Source organism: Narcine bancroftii, chromosome 9 (genome assembly GCF_036971445.1).
Source record: "Narcine bancroftii isolate sNarBan1 chromosome 9, sNarBan1.hap1, whole genome shotgun sequence".
Taxonomy (NCBI): Eukaryota; Metazoa; Chordata; class Chondrichthyes; order Torpediniformes; family Narcinidae; genus Narcine; species Narcine bancroftii.
Genome location: NC_091477.1, coordinates 74,972,826 through 74,995,660, shown reverse-complemented (window position 1 = coordinate 74,995,660; position 22,835 = coordinate 74,972,826). Strand labels below are relative to the sequence as shown.

The window sequence follows — 22,835 nt, the reverse complement described above, 5'->3', positions numbered from 1 at the left end:
CACTATTTATTTTAACCATAAAAAGGTGAAAATGTTCGCCCATCACCAACCTGACTGGCCGATCAGGGGCCTGTGTGGTGAAGCACTCACCACTACACTTGGACAAGTGAGGTGAGAAACTTTTCTGCTTTCTTTTTATTCACTCACAGTTGTGTTCAGTCGTCTGAAAAGGATATTACTTACAAATGGAAGGTGTGTCTCTCCAAGTACCTTCTTTACCTCCATCTGAAATTGCAAGCTTCAGTAAAATTCAGCCTGCATAAATTTAACTGTGAAAGTTACTTGCTTTGACTCAGCATAAAGTTGTGAAATAATACACATTTTCAGTGAAGCCTGCAGTCTGATGCTGAGACAAAAGAAAACAGCTATGTCTTTCTCTAGCTCCTTTTACAACAAACAGTTCAAATCCAGTGACTGGTCAATAGACATCAATTCTTTGTTGATTTCTTTGTTTGGAATTGCATTAAACATCACTTGTCAACTTATTGTAAAATTCAATATTTGCTCCCTCTCAAAGCCATTGTCATCAAAGCCTTGATGACAGTGTTATCAGTCAACTATTTCAAATTGCGCACAAAAAAAGATTCAAGATTGCCTCTTCATCGAGGAGTAACGTGATGGAGTAGTGGCCGGGAGGAGAATACCAGCCCTCTCCAGAAAAGAAGAAAAAGAGTGAAGAAAACGCAAAGCTCAAGAAACATAAAACTCCACAAATAAAAGATAAAGGTGTGGAGAAAAGAAAGAAAATGGCACCAAAGAAAAAAACCAAAAAGAACAGGAAAAAGAAGGAAAGACGCCGGAAGGGAAAGGAAAAGGCCTTACCTGCATGAAGAAGCAGGGACCCGCTGTGGACAGAGGAGCCCGCTCCCCAAGGTTAGTGGAGGGTCGCAACCTCCCGACCGCGGGACTGCAAAAATGTCTCACTGAGCCAAACAGAGGTGCACAACAAGGAAAAGGAGAACACCAACGGGAGGGAGGTCCAGCTGTGGAGTGAACCTACACAGCATGACCAGCTGAGAGATGCCTGACAGCAGGGCTCTCAGCTGGAAGAAGAGGAAAGCAATGGGAAAGGGAGTGATAAGAAAGAAATACAGCAACAGGAAACCAAACAGATAACTAGCCCAGAAGAAGAGGACCAACATTAAGAAGCCATGGAAAAAAACACCCAACAAACTGAGGCAAGCATCTCAAAAAGAAAGTCAGAAGAGACAGATACAAGGAAGAGAAGTAGAAGACACAAACCCAAGAGCAGACACAGAAGAAGAAGAACGCCAAGCTCTGCACAGAGGAATAGACGGTAAAATGAATAGACAGTACATAGATTTAAAAAATTTTCAAGAACAAATGAAAGCATTAAAAGGATGTTTGACACTAGAATTTAGTGAAATGAAAAGTACAGAAGAAAAAGTGAGTAGAATAGAGGGTCATGACAGAAATAGGGAAAAGATTAGAAAATGTGGAAGAACGAGAAATGGCTCAGGCATAGTAGGCGAAACAATATAAAGATAGTGGGCCTAAAGGAAGATGAAGAAGGCAAAAATATGAAAGAATGGATCCCAAAAGTCCTGGGAATGCCATAAATGCAGGAAGGAATGGAAATAGAAAGGGCACACAGAACACTAGCCCCAAAACCACAGTCACAACAAAAACCAAGATCCATTTTAGTAAAATTTCTGAGACACACGACAAGAGAAAATATATTGGAGAAGGCAAGGAATAAAATTAGAGAAGACAAAAAAACATTGGACTACAAGGGTCAAAATTTTATTTTACCCAGGCATAAGTTTTGAACTCCTAAAGAAGAGGAAGGAGTTTAACACAGCAAAATCGATCCTATGGAAAAAAGGCTATAAATTTATGTTAAGATATCCAGCGATGCTTAAAATAGTTATCACAGGGGAAGCAAAACAGACTGTTCTCGGATCCGGAGAAAGCACGAGAATTTGTAGAACGCCTGCAGGACAGAAAGAGGGATGAAGAGATGTAACAAGAATGAAGAACGATGACAAACTACATATAAAGATGTAAAAATAATGTAGAAGTAAGAACTAAAGAAGGGAAGAAAAGGGAAGTAAGAGAGAAGGGGGGAAGAGGAGGGGGTAAAAAGAGAAGAAAAGAGGGGGAGCTTTGTTTTAATGTGAAGATAAAAAGTCTTTTCTGGAGGGGGTTGGGTGGGAGAGAATAACAGTCACTGTGAAATCAGTTGACACTTGCGAACAGGTTCGCAATCCAAATGGAGAGGGGAGTTGTGGTTTCCCGGCAAGAGTCAAGGGGCGACTCAGAGAGGGGGGGGAAACTTGGGGTTAAGGGAATTTAGATGTGGGAGTGGTTGAAGTATTTTGTTTTAGAAGTGTTGTCATACATTGAGTTCAAAAAAGGAAAACTGAGAGATAAAAATGGGGAAACATAACCAAATCAAAAGGAAGAGGCTATTAAATTTACTGAAAAAAGAAAAAATAGCTAAAGCAATTGTACAGGAAACGCATCTAACTGAAGTGGAACATAATAAATTAAGGAGAGACTGGGTAGGGCATGTAACGGCAACATCATATAATTAAAAAGCCTGAGGTGTAGCTATATTAATCAATAAATATGTACCAATCAAAATAGAGGAAGTAATAGATCCAGCAGGGAGATATATAATGATAAAGTGTCAGATATATTCAGAATTCTGGAATTTGGTCAATATATATGCACCTAATGAAGAGGATCAAAAGTTTATGCAAGATATTTTTTTGAAGATTGTAGATGCGCAGGGGAATATATTGATAGGAGGGGATTTTAACCTTAATTTGGACCCAAAGATGGATAAAACTGGACAAAAGACTAGCAAAAAAGAACAAAGTAGCCAATTTTATGGTTAAATCAATGCAACTTTTGGATTTTTGGAGGAGGCAACACCCAAAGGAGAAGGAATACTCATATTATTTGAGTAGACATGAAACATACTCAAGGATTGCTATGTTTTTGTTGTTGGCCCATATTCAAGAGAGAGTTAGAAAACTGAATATAAAGCTAGATTGCTATCTGATCCCCTGTTATAAGCAATAGAACTGGAGGACATCCCACCAAGAGCATATAGATGGAGATTAAACTCCATGCTACTTAAAAGACAGGAATTTAGAGAATTTATTGAGCGCCAAATTAAAATGTACTTTGAAATAAATACGGAATCAGTGAAAGACAAATTTATATTATGGGATGCAATGAAAGCCTTCATTAGAGGGCAGATAATAAGTTATGTAACTAAGATGAAAAAGGACTACAATCGGGAAATAGAACAGCTGGAAAGGGAAATAGTAAGTACAGAAAAAGAACTAGCAACAAGGGAAGATACAACAAAAAGAAGAGAATTGGCGGACAAAAAAAAATACGAAACATTACAAATGTATAAGGCGGAGAAGAACATAATGAAAATAAAGCAGAAGTATTACGAGCTAGGAGAAAAAACGCACTGGCGTTTACTAGCCTGGCAGCTTAAAGCAGAACAAGCTAAAAGAACTGTATTGGCATCAAGGAAAAAGGACAAACAAATTACATAAAACCCAATAGAGATTAATGAAAACTTTAAGGAATTCTACGAACAATTATACCAAACTGAGAACCAAGGGAAAGAAAACAAAATAGATGAGTTTTTAGCTAAAATTGAACTACCGAAATTGCAAGAAGAGGAGCAAAACAAATTGATAAAACCATTTGAAATAGAGGAAATACAGGATATATTAAAAAAGCTACCGAACAACAAAATGCCTGGAGAGGACACACTCCCAATAGAATTCTATAAAACATTTAAAGACTTATTAATTCCTCCTCTCCTGGAAGTAATGAACGAGATAGAAGAAACACAAAACTTGCCAGATTCATGTTAAACAACAATAATTACAGTAATACCAAAGACAGGGAAAGATCCACTAACACCAGCATCAGATAGACCAATATTTCTACTTAATTCAGATTATAAGATAATAGCAAAACTATTAGCAAACAGATTGGCCGACTGTGTAGCAAAAATAGTAAAACTAGATCAAACTGGATTTATTAAGAAAAGACGAACAACGGACAATGTCTGTAAGTTCATTAACTTAATCCATGCATTACAAGGAAATAAGATACCAACAGTGGCTGTTGCTTTTGATTCAGAGAAAGCCTTTGACGAGATAGAATGGAATTATTTATTCAAAGTATTACAGAGGTTCAACCTACCAGAGAAATATATTAATTGGATTAAAGCATTATATAACGGACCATTGCCGAGGTGACAGTACATGGATATATATCGAACCAATTTAAATTAAGCAGGTCAACTAGGCAGGGATGTCCACTATCTCCCTCACTGTTTGCTTTAGCAATAGAACCATTGGCAGAACTAATAAGAACAGAAAATAAAATAAAAGGGATAAAAATAAAGGAGAAGGAATATAAAATCAGTTTATTTGCAGGTGACATCATAGTATACTTAACAGAACCAGAAATATCAATAAAAGAATTACATAAGAAATTGAAGGAATATGGTGAAATATCGGGGTTCAAGATCAACGCAAATAAAAGTGAAGCAATGCTAATGAGTAATGCGGATTACACAGTTTAAAAAAGAATCACCATTTAAATCGCAAATACAAGCAATCCGATACCTAGGTATTAGATTAGATAATAATTTAGGCCACCTATACAAATTAAATTATCAGCCATTAATGAAAAATTTACAGGATGACTTAGAACATTGGAAAGAATTACCACTAACATAAATTGCATTAAAATGAATAAATTCACAAGGATACAATACCCATTTCAATCGTTACTCATTCCCTTAACCGAGAAATTCTTCAATGATCTAAAGAGAATAATAAGGAAATTCTTATGGAAAGAGGGGAAACCAAGGATAGCGCTAGATAAATTAACAGAATGGTACAAACAAGGGGGCTTACAGCTACCAAACTTTAAAAATTATTATAGAGCAGCACAATTAAGATATCTATCAGATTTTTATCAAACAAGGGAAAAACCAGATTGGACCAAGATAGAGCTAGATAAAATAGGGGAGAAGGTACCAGAGCATATACTTTATAAGTGGGATGAAAAACTTGTGCAATATAGAAGTTCACCAGTACTGCACCATCTGCTCAACATTTAGACAATAGACAATAGGAGCTGGAGTAGGCCCTTCGGCCTGTCGAGCCAGCACCGCCATTTTACAGATCATGGCTGATCACTACCATCAGTACCCCTTTCCAGCCTTATCCCCATAACCCTTAACTCCTTTGCCCACTAGAGTCTTATCTAATTCTCTTTTGAACATAATCAGCGAATCTGCCTCTACCACCCTCTGTGGCAGAACATTCCACAGATTCACACTTCTCTGGGTAAAAAAATGTTTTCTCATCTCCGTCCTAAAGGGCCTACCCTGTATTCTTAAACTATGCCCTCTAGTCCTCGTCTCCACCATCATTGGGAACAAGTAATCCAACTTCACCCTGTCTATCCCCCTGATAATTTTGTATACCTCAATCATGTCCCCCCTCGTCCTTCTAAACTCCATCGGATACAAGTCCAGTTTTTCTAGCCTTTCAGCATATGTCAACCCCGCCATCCCTGGAACTAACCTTGTAAATCTGCGCTGCACACCCTCTATAGCTAGTATGTCCTTCCTCAAAATTGGAGACCAGAACTGGACGCAATACTCCAGGTGGGGTCTCACCAGGGCCCTGTACGACTGCAGAAGGGCGTCTCTGTTCCTATACTCCAATCCCCTCTTTATGAAAGCCAACATGCTATTAGCCTTCTTCACAGCTTTCTGAACCTGCATGCTAGTCTTCAGTGACCGGTGAACAAGTACTCCCAGATCCATTTGCTCCTCCCCATTCCCTAGCTTGTCTCCATTTAAATAATACTCAGCTTTCCTATTATTTCCCCCAAAATGGATAACCTCACATTCGCTTACATTGAACGTCATCTTCCATTCAGCACCCCACTCCCCCAACCTGTCCAAGTCCCTCTGCATTTTCCTGACATCCTCCTCACACCCCACACCGCCACCCAGTTTCGTGTCATCTACAAATTTGCTCAAGTTATTAATAATCCCCTCATCCAAATCATTTACATAAATTACAAACAACTGAGGACCCAATACCGATCCCTGCGGCACTCCACTCATCACATCCTGCCATCCTGAAAAAGACCCGCTTACCCCAACCCTTTGTTTCCTATTTCTTAACCAATTTCCTATCCATGTCAGCACCTTAACCTCCAATACCATGCTCCCTGATCTTGCCCACTAGTCTCCCGTGCGGTACCTTATCAAAGGCCTTCTGGAAGTCCAAATACACCACATCCACAGGCTCTCCCAAGTCCACCCTCTTTGTCACATCCTCGAAAAATTCCAGAAGGTTAGTCAAGCATGACCTACCCTTAAGGAATCCATGCTGACTAGCCCTTATACTATTATTTCTGCCTAAGTGTTCTGCTATTACTCCTTTTATGATAGACTCCAATATCTTCCCCACCACCGACGTCAGGCTGACCGGTCTATAATTTCCCGTTTTCTCCCTCCCTCCCTTCTTAAAAATCGGCACCACATCAGCCACTCTCCAATCCTCAGGGACCTCCCCCGAATCTATGGAACTTTGGAAAAAGATTCACGTAGAAAGGAAAAAAACAAATTACCAACTACCAAAATTATTATTGATGCAAAATCAACTAATCCCTTTCACAATAGGTAACCTTTCCTTTAGAGAATGGGAGAGAAAGGGAATTGAAAGAATAGAAAATTGTTTTTTGGGAAATAATTTATTATCATTTGAATAAATGAAGTACAAATATGGAATAACTCATGGTACAATGTTTGCATACCACCAACTGAAAACCTACTTAAAGGACAAATTGGGAAGCAGACTGAGATTACTAGAAGGAAGCAGCTTTTGAATATGTGCTTACAGACACAATGATAATTAAAAGATTTATAACAAACATATACATCAAGCTGCAAGAGAAAGAAAATGATGAAATAAGCTATAAACCCAAACAAAAGTGGGAACAAGATCTAAACATAAAGATAAAAAATGAAATATGGGAAAAGCTATGCTCCGGAACTATGAGAAATATAATAAATACGAGGTTACGCATGATACAATATAATTGGTTACACAGGCTATATATCACACCCCAAAAGTTAAATAAATGGGATCCAACATTATCAGATAGATGTTTTTGCTGTAAGAAGAAACGGGAACAACAGTACATGCAATTTGGGCATGTGAGAAAGTGAAAACGTTTTGGGAAGATCTAAATCAGGTATTAAATAAAATCACAAGAAGCAACATACCAAAAAATCCAGAGATCTTTCTAAGTAATATAAGAAGTAAAGTATTAGGCCTCAAACTGGATGAAGCGCAAAAAAGATTTTTTATGAGAGCCTTAGCTGTAGCAAAAAAATGTATAATGTATAATGTCAACTTGGAAATCAGAAGAAAGCCTGATAGTACAGCAATGGTACACAGAAATGTATTCCATTGGAAAAAATAACATATAATTGAAAAAATAAAGTCACATTATTTGAACAAATTTGGGAACCGTACATGAAACACAACAGAGAGGGCCTACCGCGGACGTCCACCCCCTAAAATTATAGAATGAGAAGAAGACAAAATGACCTGATCCAGTGTGTAGAAGTAGATGACACAATTTTCTTATTTATTTTCATTGTGTGATGACATTGTTTAATGGGTTTATTGTATTGTATATGATGAACGTTTAATGGGTTTGGGGGTGGGAGGGAAGGGAGAAAGGGGAGAAAATGACACTGTATATTCAAGAGGGAAATGTTTGTGTGTATTTTGATGAATATGGTTCATCGTGTGAAGAATTTTTAAAAAATTAAAAAAGATTGCTTCTTTATCCTTGGTTCCTCAACATACTGATTCAGAAAAACTTCTTGTATCTGGTGTTCAATGAAACAGTTTGATCAATGCCCATCGATGTGCAAATTCCTGTGTCTTGTTGTGGCAGAGATTATGTTGAATTTGTTCACCAATGCCAAGACAGACCATTTTGTTCTTCCTCTGATCTTTTCTTTTGCATTTTTTGTTTCTGACTCAAAAAGCATAATATTTTATGGTATTTGTATATTGAATAAATGTTCTGTTCAAAGAGAGAATAAATAAGGTTAATGCACAACTTCCTGTCCTCATTAGGAAGTGATCTGAAGGAACTTCCTGGGTGCAATCCTGAGGAGGAACGGCAAAATGGTATCACTCAAGTTTCCAAAAAACCAGGTGAGCATTATTGACAGCAGCAAATTTACTCTGGAAATTCTATCAAATAACAGAGGTGATTTTTCTCACCCGTCAAATCAAATGAAATAGTTTGGAAATCCCAGAAAAGGTTCTTTGAATTATGATTTTAATGTTGATTTTTTTTTTTCTTTTGCCTTTTTGTCTTCTGCTGTGAAGACTGAACAATGTGCTTGTTTGAAGGATCATTCCCCACTGTTATTACTACGATTACTACTCTTTCTTTTAGGTACATAGAACACATAATTTTTTTTTTACTCATTTTGAAGTCACCTTTAATTATTTATAAAATTCTTTGCAACTTTGAGTTTTTTACCATCTCCTTTTGTTTGACTTTGAATGAATCAGTTTTCCTGATCATATGTTTTAATCTAATTCTTCATCAGCCCAAGCTGCCTGTTTCCCAGGGTAGGAATAATCTTGTAGACCTCTATTAAGTCTCCTCTCATTCTTTTACACTCAACTCTGCTAACCTTGCCTCATAAAACTTGTGTTCCATTCCAGGTAGTATTCTGGTAAATCTCTGCACCCTCTCCATGGCTTCTCATCTTTCCCATAATGAGGGACCAGAACCAAACACAATATTGCAAGTGTGGTCTCACAAGAGATTTGTAGAATTGGAACTTGACCTCTGTTCTCCTCAACTCATTCCCCCATTAATGAAGCCCAGCATCCCATAGGCCTTCTTAACTATCCTATAAACCTGTGGGGTGACCTTTTGGGATATATGGATTTGGAACCCAAGGTCCCCCTGTTCATCCACATTCTAAGTTCATCCCCTTTGTTCCTAATACTCCTAACATTGAATTAGACACATTTCAGCCGCCCCCCCCCAAAAAAAAACTGGCTACCTTTATATTTGACCCTTGCCTGTCCATGGCAAACTAAGAAAGCAGACAGTGCAGAGTTCCCCATGACCATTCCCCTCAATAAGAAATTTACTGTTTTGGATACTGCTGAGGGTAATGACCTATCAGAGAGTAGCAGAAGAGGCCAGGTCATTGGCACCAATTTACGGGTTGACCGGTTACATATTTGCACCTTGTGGGAAGCTGGGGAAGAAATTGCAGAGGCCCTTCCTGATAGGTTTACATAATTTATGGCCTTGGGTGAAGTGCAAAAGAGTGGAGGGTGGTGAATGTTGTTCAATTATTTATATGGGGCAAATAGGTCAAAACCAGAGAGCCTGGTGTCATTGGTTGGAAAATTACAGGAAGGGACGGGATCTATCAACATTTGGATAGCACAGCCTAGGTTTGGCAATACAAGTGTCTGAGAACGCAGAAGGTAGGAAACCTAGCTCTGACAACCTGTCCATTGCAGACATCTTTGTGAGGTGCTGCTTCATCGAGGACTTGCATCACCTTGGTCACAACCTCGTCTCACTGCTGTCTTTGGGAAGAAGATACAGAAGCCTGAAGACCAGCACCTCTAGGTTCAAGAACAGCTCTTTCCACCAACCATCAGACACTTGAACTTGTTTCTCCTTGTTTCACTATACTCTTGCAAGCCCCTTTGCACTATTTATCTTAAATATTCTAAATAGATATTTATTATCTATATTATGTACTTATTATTTCTTAATTTCATTGAATTTGTTGGCTATTACAGTTTTTCTTTGCAAATACCCATTTGACTGCAGCAAGTAAGAATTTGTACAGTGTTTATAACAATAAACAATAATATGAATTTGTGCATGATAGATCATGTCTCATATCTAATAAGTTCTTGAAGTGACTAAGACTATGGATGAGGGCAGGACGTTCATTGTATATCTGGACTTTAGTAAGCTTGCACTTAGCAATTCACCTAAAAGGTCAGATCATATGACATCTAAGGACAGCTTGCCAGTTGCATGCAAGTCTTGCTTCATGGAACAAGGTGGAGGCATTCGTAAAGGTTTGCTTTCTAACTGGAGGTCGGTGTCCCCTAATGTGCTTCAAGGGAGCCTGCTGTTTGTCATCTATATTAATGATTTGGACAGCAACGTAGTTAACTTGATTGAGAAATTTGTGGATGACACAAAACATTTAGGAAAGATATCTAAATTTATAACAGGACCTAAATTAGTTGGGTCGGTGGGCCAAGGCAAGGCAATTGGAATTTAACTCTGACAAGTGTGAGGTGTTGCACTTTGATGATCAAAGCCGGTCAGGACTTACACTGTGAATGGCAGGATCCTAGAGATGTTTGTTCAACACTAATATCATGGGGCACAGAGACTTGATTCCATGAAAGTAGCAGCTCACGTGAACATGGTGGTGAACAATAGCAACAGTACTTCAGCCATAGAATGCGTTGGTGAGACCACTCCTGGAGCACTGGGTGCAGTTCTGGTCCAAGCTGTTGGAAGGACATAAATAAATATGATTGGGTACAGAGGAAGTTCTCCAGGATGTTGCCAGAACTGGAGGGGCTGAGTTATTGGGATAGGTAAGATAGGCAGGGTCTTTATTCCCTTGAGTGTTGGAGGCAGAGGGATGAGTGGATTAAGGTTTATAAAATCCTGAGGGACATGGATAATCTGTTCTCATAATCTTTTTCTCAGGGTGGATGAGTCGAGAGTGAGAGGGTATCAGGGGAGAGATTTAAAAGGGACCTGAAGGGCAACTTTTCCACTCAAAGGGTTATCTGTATCTCACACAAGCTGCCAGAGAAAACTGTAGAAGTAGATACAATTACAATGTTCAAAAAAGATTGAAAAGATTGAACAGGTAGGAAAGACTTGGAAGGATATTGTCCAAATGGGGCTTGGGCACAATGCCTTCTTGGTCAGCATAAGCAAGATGGGCTGAAGGGCATGTTTTGTGCTTAGCTTCAAAGATCAGACGAGATCGGGCATTTTCAGGCTAGTATGGCCGTAGGCTTGGGCATGTTTTGTGCTATGTGACTCTATGACTAAATATACATTGGGGAAATCTAATTGGCAAAAGTCAATTGAGGAAGAGCTCATGGCACATATTGGGCATTTTCTTGGAACAATGCATAATAGAACCAACAAGGAAACTTAGAATTTGTCTATGTGTGATTTGAAAGGCTTAATTAATAATCTCATTGTAAAGGTCTCTTGGAGGAAAGGAATTGCATTGCTTTCCCGATTAATAAAACTGTTCAGAGAAGCTTTGCAAGACTTGTACTCACAAAGGATGTGTAATTTCATGAGAAACGTTAGACACATCTGGCTTTTATCATTCATCATTTGGGAGGATTTAAAATTTCTTGCACTTACATTTTTTAGAACCTGCAGTGGAGTAAAGCTCTGATAATTTGCTATACCACTATGTGGAAGTCTGATAGTTATGCATTTGGCATACCAGGTTATGTTTGCCAGGCCTCTCTCCAATTTGCTGGCCCAGTTCTGGTGCTTCCTTTCCACTTTCAGGGTTCCAATACCTACATTCCTTTTCCAGGTTTCAAGGGCATACAAAAGTAACGTGGGGAATGTACAAGGTGAATTGTCACAGTCTTTATCCCATGGTAGGGAGTCTGAAATTAGAGATCATTGGCTTCAGATTAGGGGGAAAATTTTAAAAAGTCCTGAAGGGCAGGTTGTGGACAGTGGATATATATACTGAGCTGCCAGAGGAAATGATCAAGGCAAATACAACTGCCCTGTTCAAAAGACATTTAGACAGGTACATGGATGGGAAAGGCTTTGAGGAATGTGGGCCAAATATAGACATATTGGGCCAGCTCAGGTCAACAGCTTCATCAGCATGGACAGGTTGTGCCGAAAGGCCTGTGCTGTGAAACTCTGTCATTCAACTAGTTGACTTAACAGTTTATTGCCATATTGTGTAATGTGTTCAAAAAGTAACATAAAAGAATGTTGAGGGTGGTGATATGACAAAGCATGGAGATGGTTCTGGGAAGGAGGCTGTTTGGCCTTTCCATTAGCAGCTGGCTGAGTGAGGTCAGGCTCTAACACTGAGGGTGCCTGGAATTCTCCCCATTAATCTGTTCCACTGCACATCAACAGTTGCTCTGATGATGTTAGGCTCTGTATAGCACTGAGGCCATCTAGAACTCTCCCCATTGCCCTGTTACACTGCACATCAGCAGTTGCACTGGTGAGGTTAGGCTCTGTGTAACACTGAGACTGGCTTAGGCTCTCCCTGGTTTGCCTGTTCAGATTTTTCAGATTTCAGATATGACATTGTATGCAATCTTGAGATTCTTTTTCCTGCAGGCCTGGATGAATTTCTACTTATTGGCAGTGCAAACTGTACTCAAGAAAAATACACTTATATAAAAGAGAGCAATGTAAACAAATTGTGCGCGACAGAAAAAAAATTGATAATAAAAAAAGTGCAAAGTAAGAGTCCTTAAATGAATGTCTGATTGAGTTTGTTGTTTAGCTGTACAAGTTTAGACACCTATATCACTTTCCTAATGGTCGCAGCAAGAACAGAGCATGTGCTACATAGTTTAGATGTTTGATGATTGCTGCTGCTCTCAGATGGCAGCATTCCAAGTAGATTTTCTCAATGGAGGGGAGAGTTTTGCCTGTGATGTACTGGGCAGTGTCCACTACCTTTTGGAGGACTTTCTGCTCAGAGCTATTGGTACTCCCATACTAGGCCATGATGCAGCTGGTCAGCACACTTTCCACTACACATCTGTAGAAGATCCCCTGTTCCATTGCGGCTCAATAGCTGCTCTGGTGAGGTCAGGTTCAGTTGCCTTGTTCCACTGTGCCTCTGCATTCATAAGCTTCATGCATGGCAGTTTTGCACAAATCGTGTAGTTGTCCAAGGGAAAGAACAGAAGTATTAGATTTGGAAAAACATTCATCGTGGAACAATTAGAAATAATAGTCTATGGAATAGCATTTCTCAGTTGTAAGCAAATTATATATGCTCAACTGGTGTTATCTGAATGGAGTGATATTCTAATTATATACTGCCTATTTATTATAAAATAATAGCTGCTGCTTTATTGTTTAACATTGACTATTTTCGCTCCTCTCCAACTTAAGATTAGTTAAATAGCACAATAAGGATTTCAATAACAATTTGATTCGCAACACACATCTCCATCTGCTGAATGGGAAAATATTCCATGTATTAGTATGATGATCAGTTTGTTGTTATACACATTGTACAATGTATATGTGCACCAAATTCTTCCTTACTGCACACGTACTTGATTAAAATAAAACTATGATTATATCCATTACATTAAATTGAAAAGAGATAATAAATGAAAAAAAAATTCAAAGTTACAATTGGTAAAAATTGACTTGGCGATAGTGCATACGGTCCTTTTGTGATGTTGGAGCAGTGTCTGATTAGCATGCCAAGGGGAGGTTCAGGAGCCTGATAGCCATTGTAAAGAAACTGTTCTTTAACCGAGAGGTTTTGGTCTTCAGTATTCTGTACCTTTTGCCCGAAGAGGTTGTGACAAGGGTAATGGGGGTCCTTTGTGATGTTGGCTACCTTTTAGAAGCAGCATCTCACATTGATATCTAAAATGGATGAGAGATTGGAGCCTGTGATGGGCCTGGCTTTTTTTTGATCTTTTGTGTTTTGCTATCTTATCCTACAGATAAATAGCTTTGGATTGTGGGTGAGTCAACAGGTGGGTTATTGCCTTTCACCTTTTCTTCCAGGTTACTCAACACTCCGAATAGAAAAGAATGATCTCAAAAGTGTCACACTAGCAGAGGCAAAAGCTAAAGTGAAGGACATAGCTATCTCCAGAGAGAGGGTCACTCTCAAAGATGTTCTTCAGGAAGGTAATGCATTTGAGTTATTTGAAGTTTTCAGTAAAAGCTTTTGAATTGATTTATTTTCCCAGTCATTCCCATCTACTAGGACTGGGAAATTTCAGAAGCTGGACCAAGTCTGAAAATGGGTGTGCACTCGAATTGTAGCAATATTAATTTATCAACCTGTTTGTTAATTGAATGCCAAACAAAAATATCCGAGGTATTATACTTCTGAATGTATATTATAAATGTTGATGCTATTTAATTACAGAATGTCACGTAATGTTTGGAGCTATTGTGTATTATGTGCAAGCCATTTTAGAAAAATAGTCGTAGATCATTAAATGTGCGCCCACTGTTTACTTGACTCATTCTTTACACATAATTGCATTGTTGATACAGCGAGCACATCGCCTTTCATTGTGTTGTATTTTTGGTTGGACAAAAATTCCCAGGGATCATAATTGGGACACATAGGGCATTGGCTGGTTTTGTGTTGGCTTGACTAGTTTGGATTAACTCTTAGTCTAGGCACGTCCCTGGATATAAGTCTCGAGATTGCAAGGTCAATTGTCCGGGTGCACACATCTAGTCTTTTTGTTTTTGTTTTGTACAGCAGGGTATGTTGTGATATCAAGGTTTGGATGAATATGTTATTTAGTAATTTCAGAGGGGGATCAGGGGGCTGGGGCATATGCCTGACATGTTTTTTAATGGAACCCATTAGGTATGTTTTTGAATCATGATTTAAATGAGCATGCTGCTTAGCTACCATAGGGCAGCTAGGAGCCTGGAATATGAAGTTGGAATCACATTTATGACAGACCAAATAAGAGCAGATTTCCTTCTCTGAATACATTCATCAACTAGCAATCACTGAGCTTCACGCCTTCATTTACCGAGACTAGAGTTTCAATCCACGTTATTTAATTGTGAATTAACTTCTGGGGCTGATTTTGAGTCTGTGACTCACTCATTTGTCTAACCTTTGATTATTAGTTCCATTATAATTATATTATTCACAATTGTTGACGCTGACCTCAAATCAACCTGTGGTGGTATTGGTAAGAGTGGCTATTTTGCAGTCTTACACAAGAATGCCTGCTCCAGCATTCAACAAGATCATATCTGATTTTTTTGTACCCCATAATATCCTTTAATATTCCATAAGAATATTGACCAGAGGCTGAGAAAATAGTGCAGGTGATGGCAGCCCTTGGGAATAAAAAAGGTTTCCTTAAAAAAAAGTATAGGTTAGAGCAGGTGTGGTCAGGTAAGGTCTTATATATTCTGAGCAATGGGAATGGCAGCCAGGACAATTGTATGCTCCTCTTGAAGGATGTGGGAAATCTGAGAGCCAAGTTTCCATGATAATTACACATGAAAGAAGGCTGCTGCTCCTCACAGACCGATTTAGGGAACTGGAGCCGTATGAACTCCATATCATTTGGAAGGCTGCGAGGGTGATAGACAAGAGTAGCAGGGAGGAAGTCACACCTAGGAGGTGAGGCAGGTAGCTGGGTGACTGTCAGGAGAGGGAAAGGGAATAGACAGATGATGCAGGGTATCTCACTGGTTCCTCTCAATAACAAGTATCTCATTTTTGCCTTCTGAAACATCCTCCTGTGTTCCTGAATTGATGGTCTCTTTGACCAATAATTCAAATCACCCCTCCTTTACATTTGACCCAACCACTCTTGAAACTTCTGTACTGTGGAATTGGTAGTCCTGTCCTTTCACTCATGTCTCAGTGGTTCTATGTGATGACCTCTGCTTCACCTTACTCTGCTAGTTCTCCTGTCAGCCTTATTGTACCTTTCTTTACTCTTGCTTACAGGACGTCTAGTTTTTCTATTTTTAACTGAACATCACTCAAAAACAGCATGAGCAAATCTTTCTGCAAGGTCTTGCACCATTCTGTTTAAGGTGTACACATCCTGCTTGAATACAGCTTACCTAATGTAGAAACATTCCCAATGATACACAGATCTAGTCTTCCATCCTATCCCATCCTTTAACCACACATTTGCCTGACTTATTATTTTATACCGAGGATTACAACCTTAGAGGTCCCAATTGGGTAGTAAGATGAACTGAGGAAATTAACCAATGTCCATCTTGCTACCTAATTTCTAAGTCTTGCAAGATCACTGTCCTTTTTTTAACCTTTGTCATTGGTACTGCCAGGTCCCGCAACTACAGGATCTTCACTCTCCTCAATCCACAGCAGCTTTGCTACCCGACTCAGTCGAGGAGATTTACAGCAAGGAAATAGGTCCGTCATCCCAACTTGTCTATGCTGGACAAAGTTGTCTACTTGACCTGTGTTTGCCTCATAATCATTCTAACCCGCCTGTCCATGAACCTGTCGAAACATCTGAAATATTGTAATTGTACCCACTCTAACACTTCCACTGGCAATTCACTTCATGTGTCTATCACCTGTGAGCAAGTTGCTCCTCAGACCCTTTTTAGATTTTTCCCCGCTCACCTTCAATCTAAGCCTTCTAGTTTTAGACTCTCCTGTTCTGGGAAAAAAGATTTACAATCTGTGCCCTGCATGATTTTATAAATCTCGCATTCTACAGGGAGAAAAGTCCCAACCTTGCACCCTTAACTTCAGATAACATTCCTATTAATCTTTTCAAGGTAATTATATCCTTCCTATGGCTAGATGACCAGAACTACCAGAATATGCCACATGTGATCTCACCGACACCTTGTCTATCTAGTGCGCTGAGCAATGGCAAGCAAGGCAATGCCTTTTTGGCCATCCTATCTACTTTTTGTCACTGCTTTTGGGAACTATGTACCTTGAGGTCTCTGTACTACATCACTCTTCAAGGCCATACCATTTATTCTGCAAATCCTGCCTTGTTTTAACCTACCTGAATATAACACTTGGCAGTTGTCCAAATTAAATTCTATCCTTGACCCACTTCACCTTAATCCTCTTGTAATCTCTGATAACTTTAACAGTCATCTCAACCACTAATTTTGTAATATCTACAAATTTACTAACCAGCTACATTATCATCCAACTTGTTAATCTAGATGACAAGTGTGGACTCAACATTGATCACAGGTCTCCAATCTGAGTACAGGACCTTGTCAAAGGCCTTGCTAAAGTCTATATAGCTTATCTCCAAAAAAAATCTCAATTAAAATTGGGAGGCACCATTTGTCATGCACATCATACTGACTGCTGAATCAGACCTTGCCTTTCCAAATGCATGTTGATCGTGTTTTCAGAATTTCCCCCAGTAATCTACTTACAATTTTCTTCAACCTTCCTTAAATAAAGGCACATTAGTCACTCTTCAATCTTCTGGCACTTCATCTGTAGCTAACAATGATATACATTTCCCTAATTTCTGAGGATACACTTAGTTAGGTCCCAGGGATTTTTGTATCTTTGTGTTTTAAGACCTTCAGCATCACTTCTTCTGTAATGTGAACTCTCTTCAGGACATCGCTATTTACTTTGAATCCAGGTCTTTTTTTTCCATGACCCTTGCACCTGAGGGGTAGCATACAGTTCAAGAGTCTTGGTCATGACCAGAGAAAATCCTACATGCTCCCCTTTAATCTGATCCCAATCGCTTTAGATATCAAACATTTTTTCTCCCTTGTTGTTCAGCAGATCCACAGGCTGTTGCTGATTTTCCCTGAGAGGCCAACCCCCCCCCAACATGGGGCATCTGTTTGAAGGGGTGGCCATAGGGTCCTCTTGCATCCCAGCTTGCGCCCATTCCTCATCCTGCTTGTCACCAATGCTTTCCTGCTTGTGCAGCTGGACCTTGCCCTTGACCAGCTCACTTAACGCACTGTCCATTATGTCTTCAGCACCCCAAATGCTCCACAGTAAGTTCAGTTGTAGCTCCTGTTGTATAATGCAGTCTTTGGAGCTACGGCAGAATCATCCTGCAGGTCACGTGGCATCTGTGCTGTAGAAGGCCCTTTGTCAAAACTTTGCACCACTTGATATCCCCTCAAACCGTCGGCGGGCAGCAACCTCCTTTGAAGAAGACCGCAGAGCCCACCTCACTGACAAAAGACAAAGGAGGAAAAACCCAACACCCAACCCCAACCCACCAATTTTCTCTTGCAACCGCTGCAACCATGTCTGCCTGTCCCGCATCGGACTTGTCAGCCACAAACGAGCCTGCAGCTGACGTGGACATTACCCCTCCATAAATCTTCGTCCAAGCCAAAGAAGAAGAAGAAAGAAAGAAGAAGCACCACTTGTTTCATAATCACTGAAAACTACAGGATTAAGTGTCTGATCATTGAACTGATCTAAATTGTCAAACTGCCAGTCAGCAGCAAAATTATCTCTGACTATCTGCAGATATAGTCAAAAGGTAAGGGTGCAGAAGAACCTGGCAAACTGATGACTGTCTGAGACAGGACAGTGAACAGCAAACTGTGGAAGTGGCTGAGAATAAGCATTTCCTGGTCCAATGAAATCTTGGCTACTGAAATTCTTTCTGAAAGAATATTGCACACAGAACTAATTTGGAACAATCTCAAGTTGAATTCAGCAAAACAGAATTTGCATGGATTTCAAAAACTCACACTGAAGTTTAAATTATCAATTACTTTTTTCCTAACTTCTCTATAATTTCTTGTTTCAGGCACGTTTGGTCGTATCTTTCTTGGGATTTTAGTTGATGAGAAAGATCCAAATAAAGAAAAATATGTTTTTGCCAAAACAGTCAAAGGTAAGGTGATCATAGAATACAGAGCTCAGAAGTCAACCATGAAATGCACAAAAGTGCTGGAGAACCTCAGCAGGTCACGCAACATCTAAGAGAGTAAAAAGTAACTAACATTTCAGGCTTGAGCTCTTCGTCAAACTATGACCAAAAAGTGGGCAGGCACAAATAAAAATGAGGGGAGGGGGAAAGGAGAAGAGGCAGGGTGAGGAGCACATACTAGCAGACAAGAGGTCATAGGTGGGATATAGGTGAGAGGGTAGAAGGGAAAAAAGCTGAGAAGTGATGAGGAGGGGATCCCTCGAAATGGAGAGGGGAGGGGGTGGCGAGCTGGAGGAAAGGGGAAGAGGGGTAGGGAAAGATATAGATTTGGGGACGGTGGTTTAGTGGAAGCTAGAGAAATTGATGTTAATGCTGTTGGTTGGTCAGTGCTCAGAAAGAATGAGGTATTGTTCCTCCAATTTGAGGTAGCCTCGCTTTGATAGAGCTCGAGGATGTGGATTTGTCATTGTGGGAATGATATGTGGAATTAAAATAGTTGGCCACTGGAGGTCTCTGTTATTGCAGTGGACAAACCAAAGGTGGTCGATGAAACTGTCTCCCCAGTCTGCGTCCAGTCTCCCCAATGTCGAGGAGTATCAAATGCAGTAGATAACTCCTGCAGATTCACAAATGGTGCTCAACTTGGAAGGACTGTTTAGGACACTCTCCAATCAGACAGCATTAACATTGACTTCTTCACCTTCAGTTAAACTCCACCTAGTCTCTCTCTCTCTCCCCCTCTCTCTTTGTCTCCTTTCCTCCAGATCGCTGCACCCATCCCTCTCCATTCAGAGTTACGCCCAGCTCATCACTTTTAAGCCTTTTTCTCTTCTCTGCTTGATGAAGGGCTCCAGCTTTCCTTTTTACCCCAATTGGTCACCCTTTACTCTCCTAGGAGCTGTATGACCTGCTGAGTTTTTCAATCACTTTTGTGTATTCCACTGCAATCCCAGCATCTGCAGACTTCCCTCCACTTCAAAACCACTTGATTTTTTTGTCCTTGTTGATGAATTGGCATCTGCTCCTATTTCCAGACTTCTCACTCCTGTTTAGATTTTTTTCTAAAATGTATGGCTGATTTATTCAGTCTTCCTTGGAAAATATATCACCTCAAGCTTAGCTGTGATAAAATTTCTTTCTTTCTTGATATTTTCTTTCACTATGTTCAGTTTCACTGTATTCCACAGTTCTAAACTTTGAAATTGTGCTTCTAATCTCCAACTCCAAATCATGGACCAACTCTTCCTATCTTTCACCAGGCTTGGTAACTTTACTTAACCCGTATCAGTCGTCCATTATGTGGCCACTTTGTTGTTTCCTGCCTCTAATCTCCTGACCTCGGATGTTCTGAATCTAATATGTGCTTTACAAAAAAAAATGTCTATATTTAAATGTATTATATTTTTTTTATTGTCTGCTCTTCCTGTTACTTTCAAGAATTAAATGTTTGGTTAATCAGAAGTTGCTGACTCTTTGATTTTTCCTGGCAAATTTCTTGGCAATTTTTGAGTAATGATTCCATTCAATTTCCTCACTACATTGCACAAACATGCTGAGGAAATTCAGCAGGTCATGCAGCCTTCATAGGAAATAAAGGGCAGTTAGTGTTTTGGGAAGGTTTCAGGCCTGAAATGTTGACTGCCTTTTACTTCCTGTGCTCCAGCACTTTTGTGCACTGCCGTGGACCCAGTCTGCATATTTTCTTGTTTACCTAGATTTCCTCATCTCCCAAGTGCAGCAGTTTTATTCCACTTCTGTTCAATGTAGGATTGCCGTTGAATGTGTGAGGATCATCTTGTTTTGAGCCCTTTTATGTCCATTTTTTTAATAAATATTCTGGAACATTACAGCCCTACTCCCCATGATGTGCCAACCTATGTAAACCTACTCTACATCAGTCTAATCCCAATCTCGCATTCATATTTCTTACATCTATGTGCCTGAGTCTTTTGAATATCCCTATTGTTCTAGCCTCCACCACCACCCCCAGCATTGGATTACAGGCACCCACCACTACCTGTATGTAAAAGAAAATCTCTGACATCGCCCCAAAATGTTCTTCCTCTCATCTTTACCAGATGTCCTCTGATATTTGTTGTGCTCTCCATGGGAAAAAGCTGCTATCTCTCACTCTTATCTGTCTTTCATAATCTTGTATAACTTCATTAAGTCACCTCTCATCCTCTGTCATTCCAAAACATCCTTTGCTTAATTCCTTTCATGATCTTAATTAGCCTATGATTTGCTCCAAACAGCTTGACCCTCTTACTCTGGCTTTATTCAAAACAAAAAGAAAAAAATTCTCCCTCCATACCACCATCCACCACAATCACACAGCCACGTCTCTTGTCATTGTTCCCATTCTCTGGAATACCCTCCTTAAAATCTCTCAGTCTTTTTCTCCATTTAAGATCCTCCTTAAAACCACATTGAACAATAATTTCTGTAATGTACAATTGTTTCACTCAGCATGAGCAGAGGAATACTCAGACCAAAAAAAATCTCCTTTGGTGGTATTGTATCATAAAGGCAGAGTAGAGTATATAAATACAGATCATTGCTCACTGCAAACAGGCTTATTCTTAAATGCTAATACGGAATTTGTTTCTGTCTCTCCCACTACTTGCAAAGTTACTTGTGCAATCCATCAGGTCTGGGATTTTAATCCTCCAGGGTCAATTCACGTAATAATTGTTTACACCTTCACTGTTTTCTGACCCAAGTAGAATATAATAATTGGTGTTTTAATGAACCATTAAACCACTGGAATTTACAAGATAAAGGACTGTAATCTATCACCTGTTGATTTGTTAAAGGAATGAATTTCTGGAAATGTTGAAACAATTTAATCAACAGAAAGGATGGGGTAAAATGCATTTTGGTAATATATTCCTGTTTAAGACTGACAGTTTATTAGAGAAATGCAAAAACTGCAGACGCTGCAGTCTTGATCAAGCAAAGAAAAGCAAGAGGGACTCGGCAGGTCAGGCAGTATCCATGGATATGAATGGTCAGTCAGTTCCTCGATTCCTTCACTCATCTACAGGCTTTCTCCACAGATCAGTGGACATGGAGAGAAAGAGAGTGAGTGTGTTTTGCAGAGCAACTTGAATCCCAGAAAATGAAGAGCAAAAGCGACCTATTGTTGCCTCTCCTTCTGTCTATGGACCAGGAGCCTCATTTTTCTGATGGGCTTTGTGTTCATTTCCAGGAAACATATTTTGGGGGATTGGGGGAGGCTGGGCCTTCAGGTCATGGAGTCAGCCATGTGCCATTTATAGGCTATTGACTAGCACCGGTCATTTATCTTGCTTGGTTGCTATTTATGTTAGCTAGTTGTGTGAAATTTCAAGTGTTGAAATGCAGCTGGAAATGGAGGATGTTTTGGGAAATCCTGGATAGTAAGACAAATATGAATGTTACTCATCACCTGATTTTACAATAATGATCGCATAATATATAGAACAGTTATTATAAATCTTGCAACGTTTCAAAGCCTACTTCAAGCCCAAGAAAATAAGCCTGAAAGAAAAATAATCTTTCCATTAATTTCTGGAGATCTGGACAATACTATCCTGACCTGGATTTTCTGATAGTTGAACAAAATTTGTTAGTCAATTTGTCTGAGATGAATACAGCAGAGTTATGTAAAGATGATCATTGCTATTTCGAACCAATATTTAACCTAGGGGCAGGCAACCTTTTGCCATGCATGCGGATGGTGTGTCAGTGGTTGAACGGAGGGCCACACTGATGCTACTACAAATGAAATAAATACTGAAATGCAGACATTATGTAATTTCAGTTTTTGATTCTCTCTGCTTGAAGTACATAATGTACGAACATAACTAATGATAATTTATCAAAAAACAATCCACAGAAAAAGTTCAAGCAATGAGATCAACCGTCTTCCTTCCCAAAAAAAAACTACGTTGATGCATGTCAGATCAGGGATGGCATCTTCAAACCTGGAAATGCAGCAAAAATCATGAGTTAGTCATTAAAATTACACAATAAAAAAACCCATAAAAGTCAAAAAGGAGAAAAATCGGTCACAATGAAAACAAAATAACTAATCCC

At 39.5% G+C, this 22,835-nt stretch overlaps 1 protein-coding gene across 3 annotated transcripts in view; it reads left to right on the top strand.

Moving 5' to 3' along the window:
• The window catches only part of ryk (receptor like tyrosine kinase), a 134,634-nt gene that overhangs the window by 47,216 nt on the left and 64,583 nt on the right, over positions 1–22,835 (top strand). For all 3 annotated transcript variants that reach the window (XM_069896502.1, XM_069896504.1, XM_069896503.1), the window contains 3 exons: positions 8,187–8,267; positions 13,897–14,022; positions 18,633–18,719. In XM_069896502.1, coding sequence (XP_069752603.1) covers positions 8,187–8,267; positions 13,897–14,022; positions 18,633–18,719 — 294 coding nt within the window. The remainder of the gene's footprint in view (positions 1–8,186; positions 8,268–13,896; positions 14,023–18,632; positions 18,720–22,835) is intronic.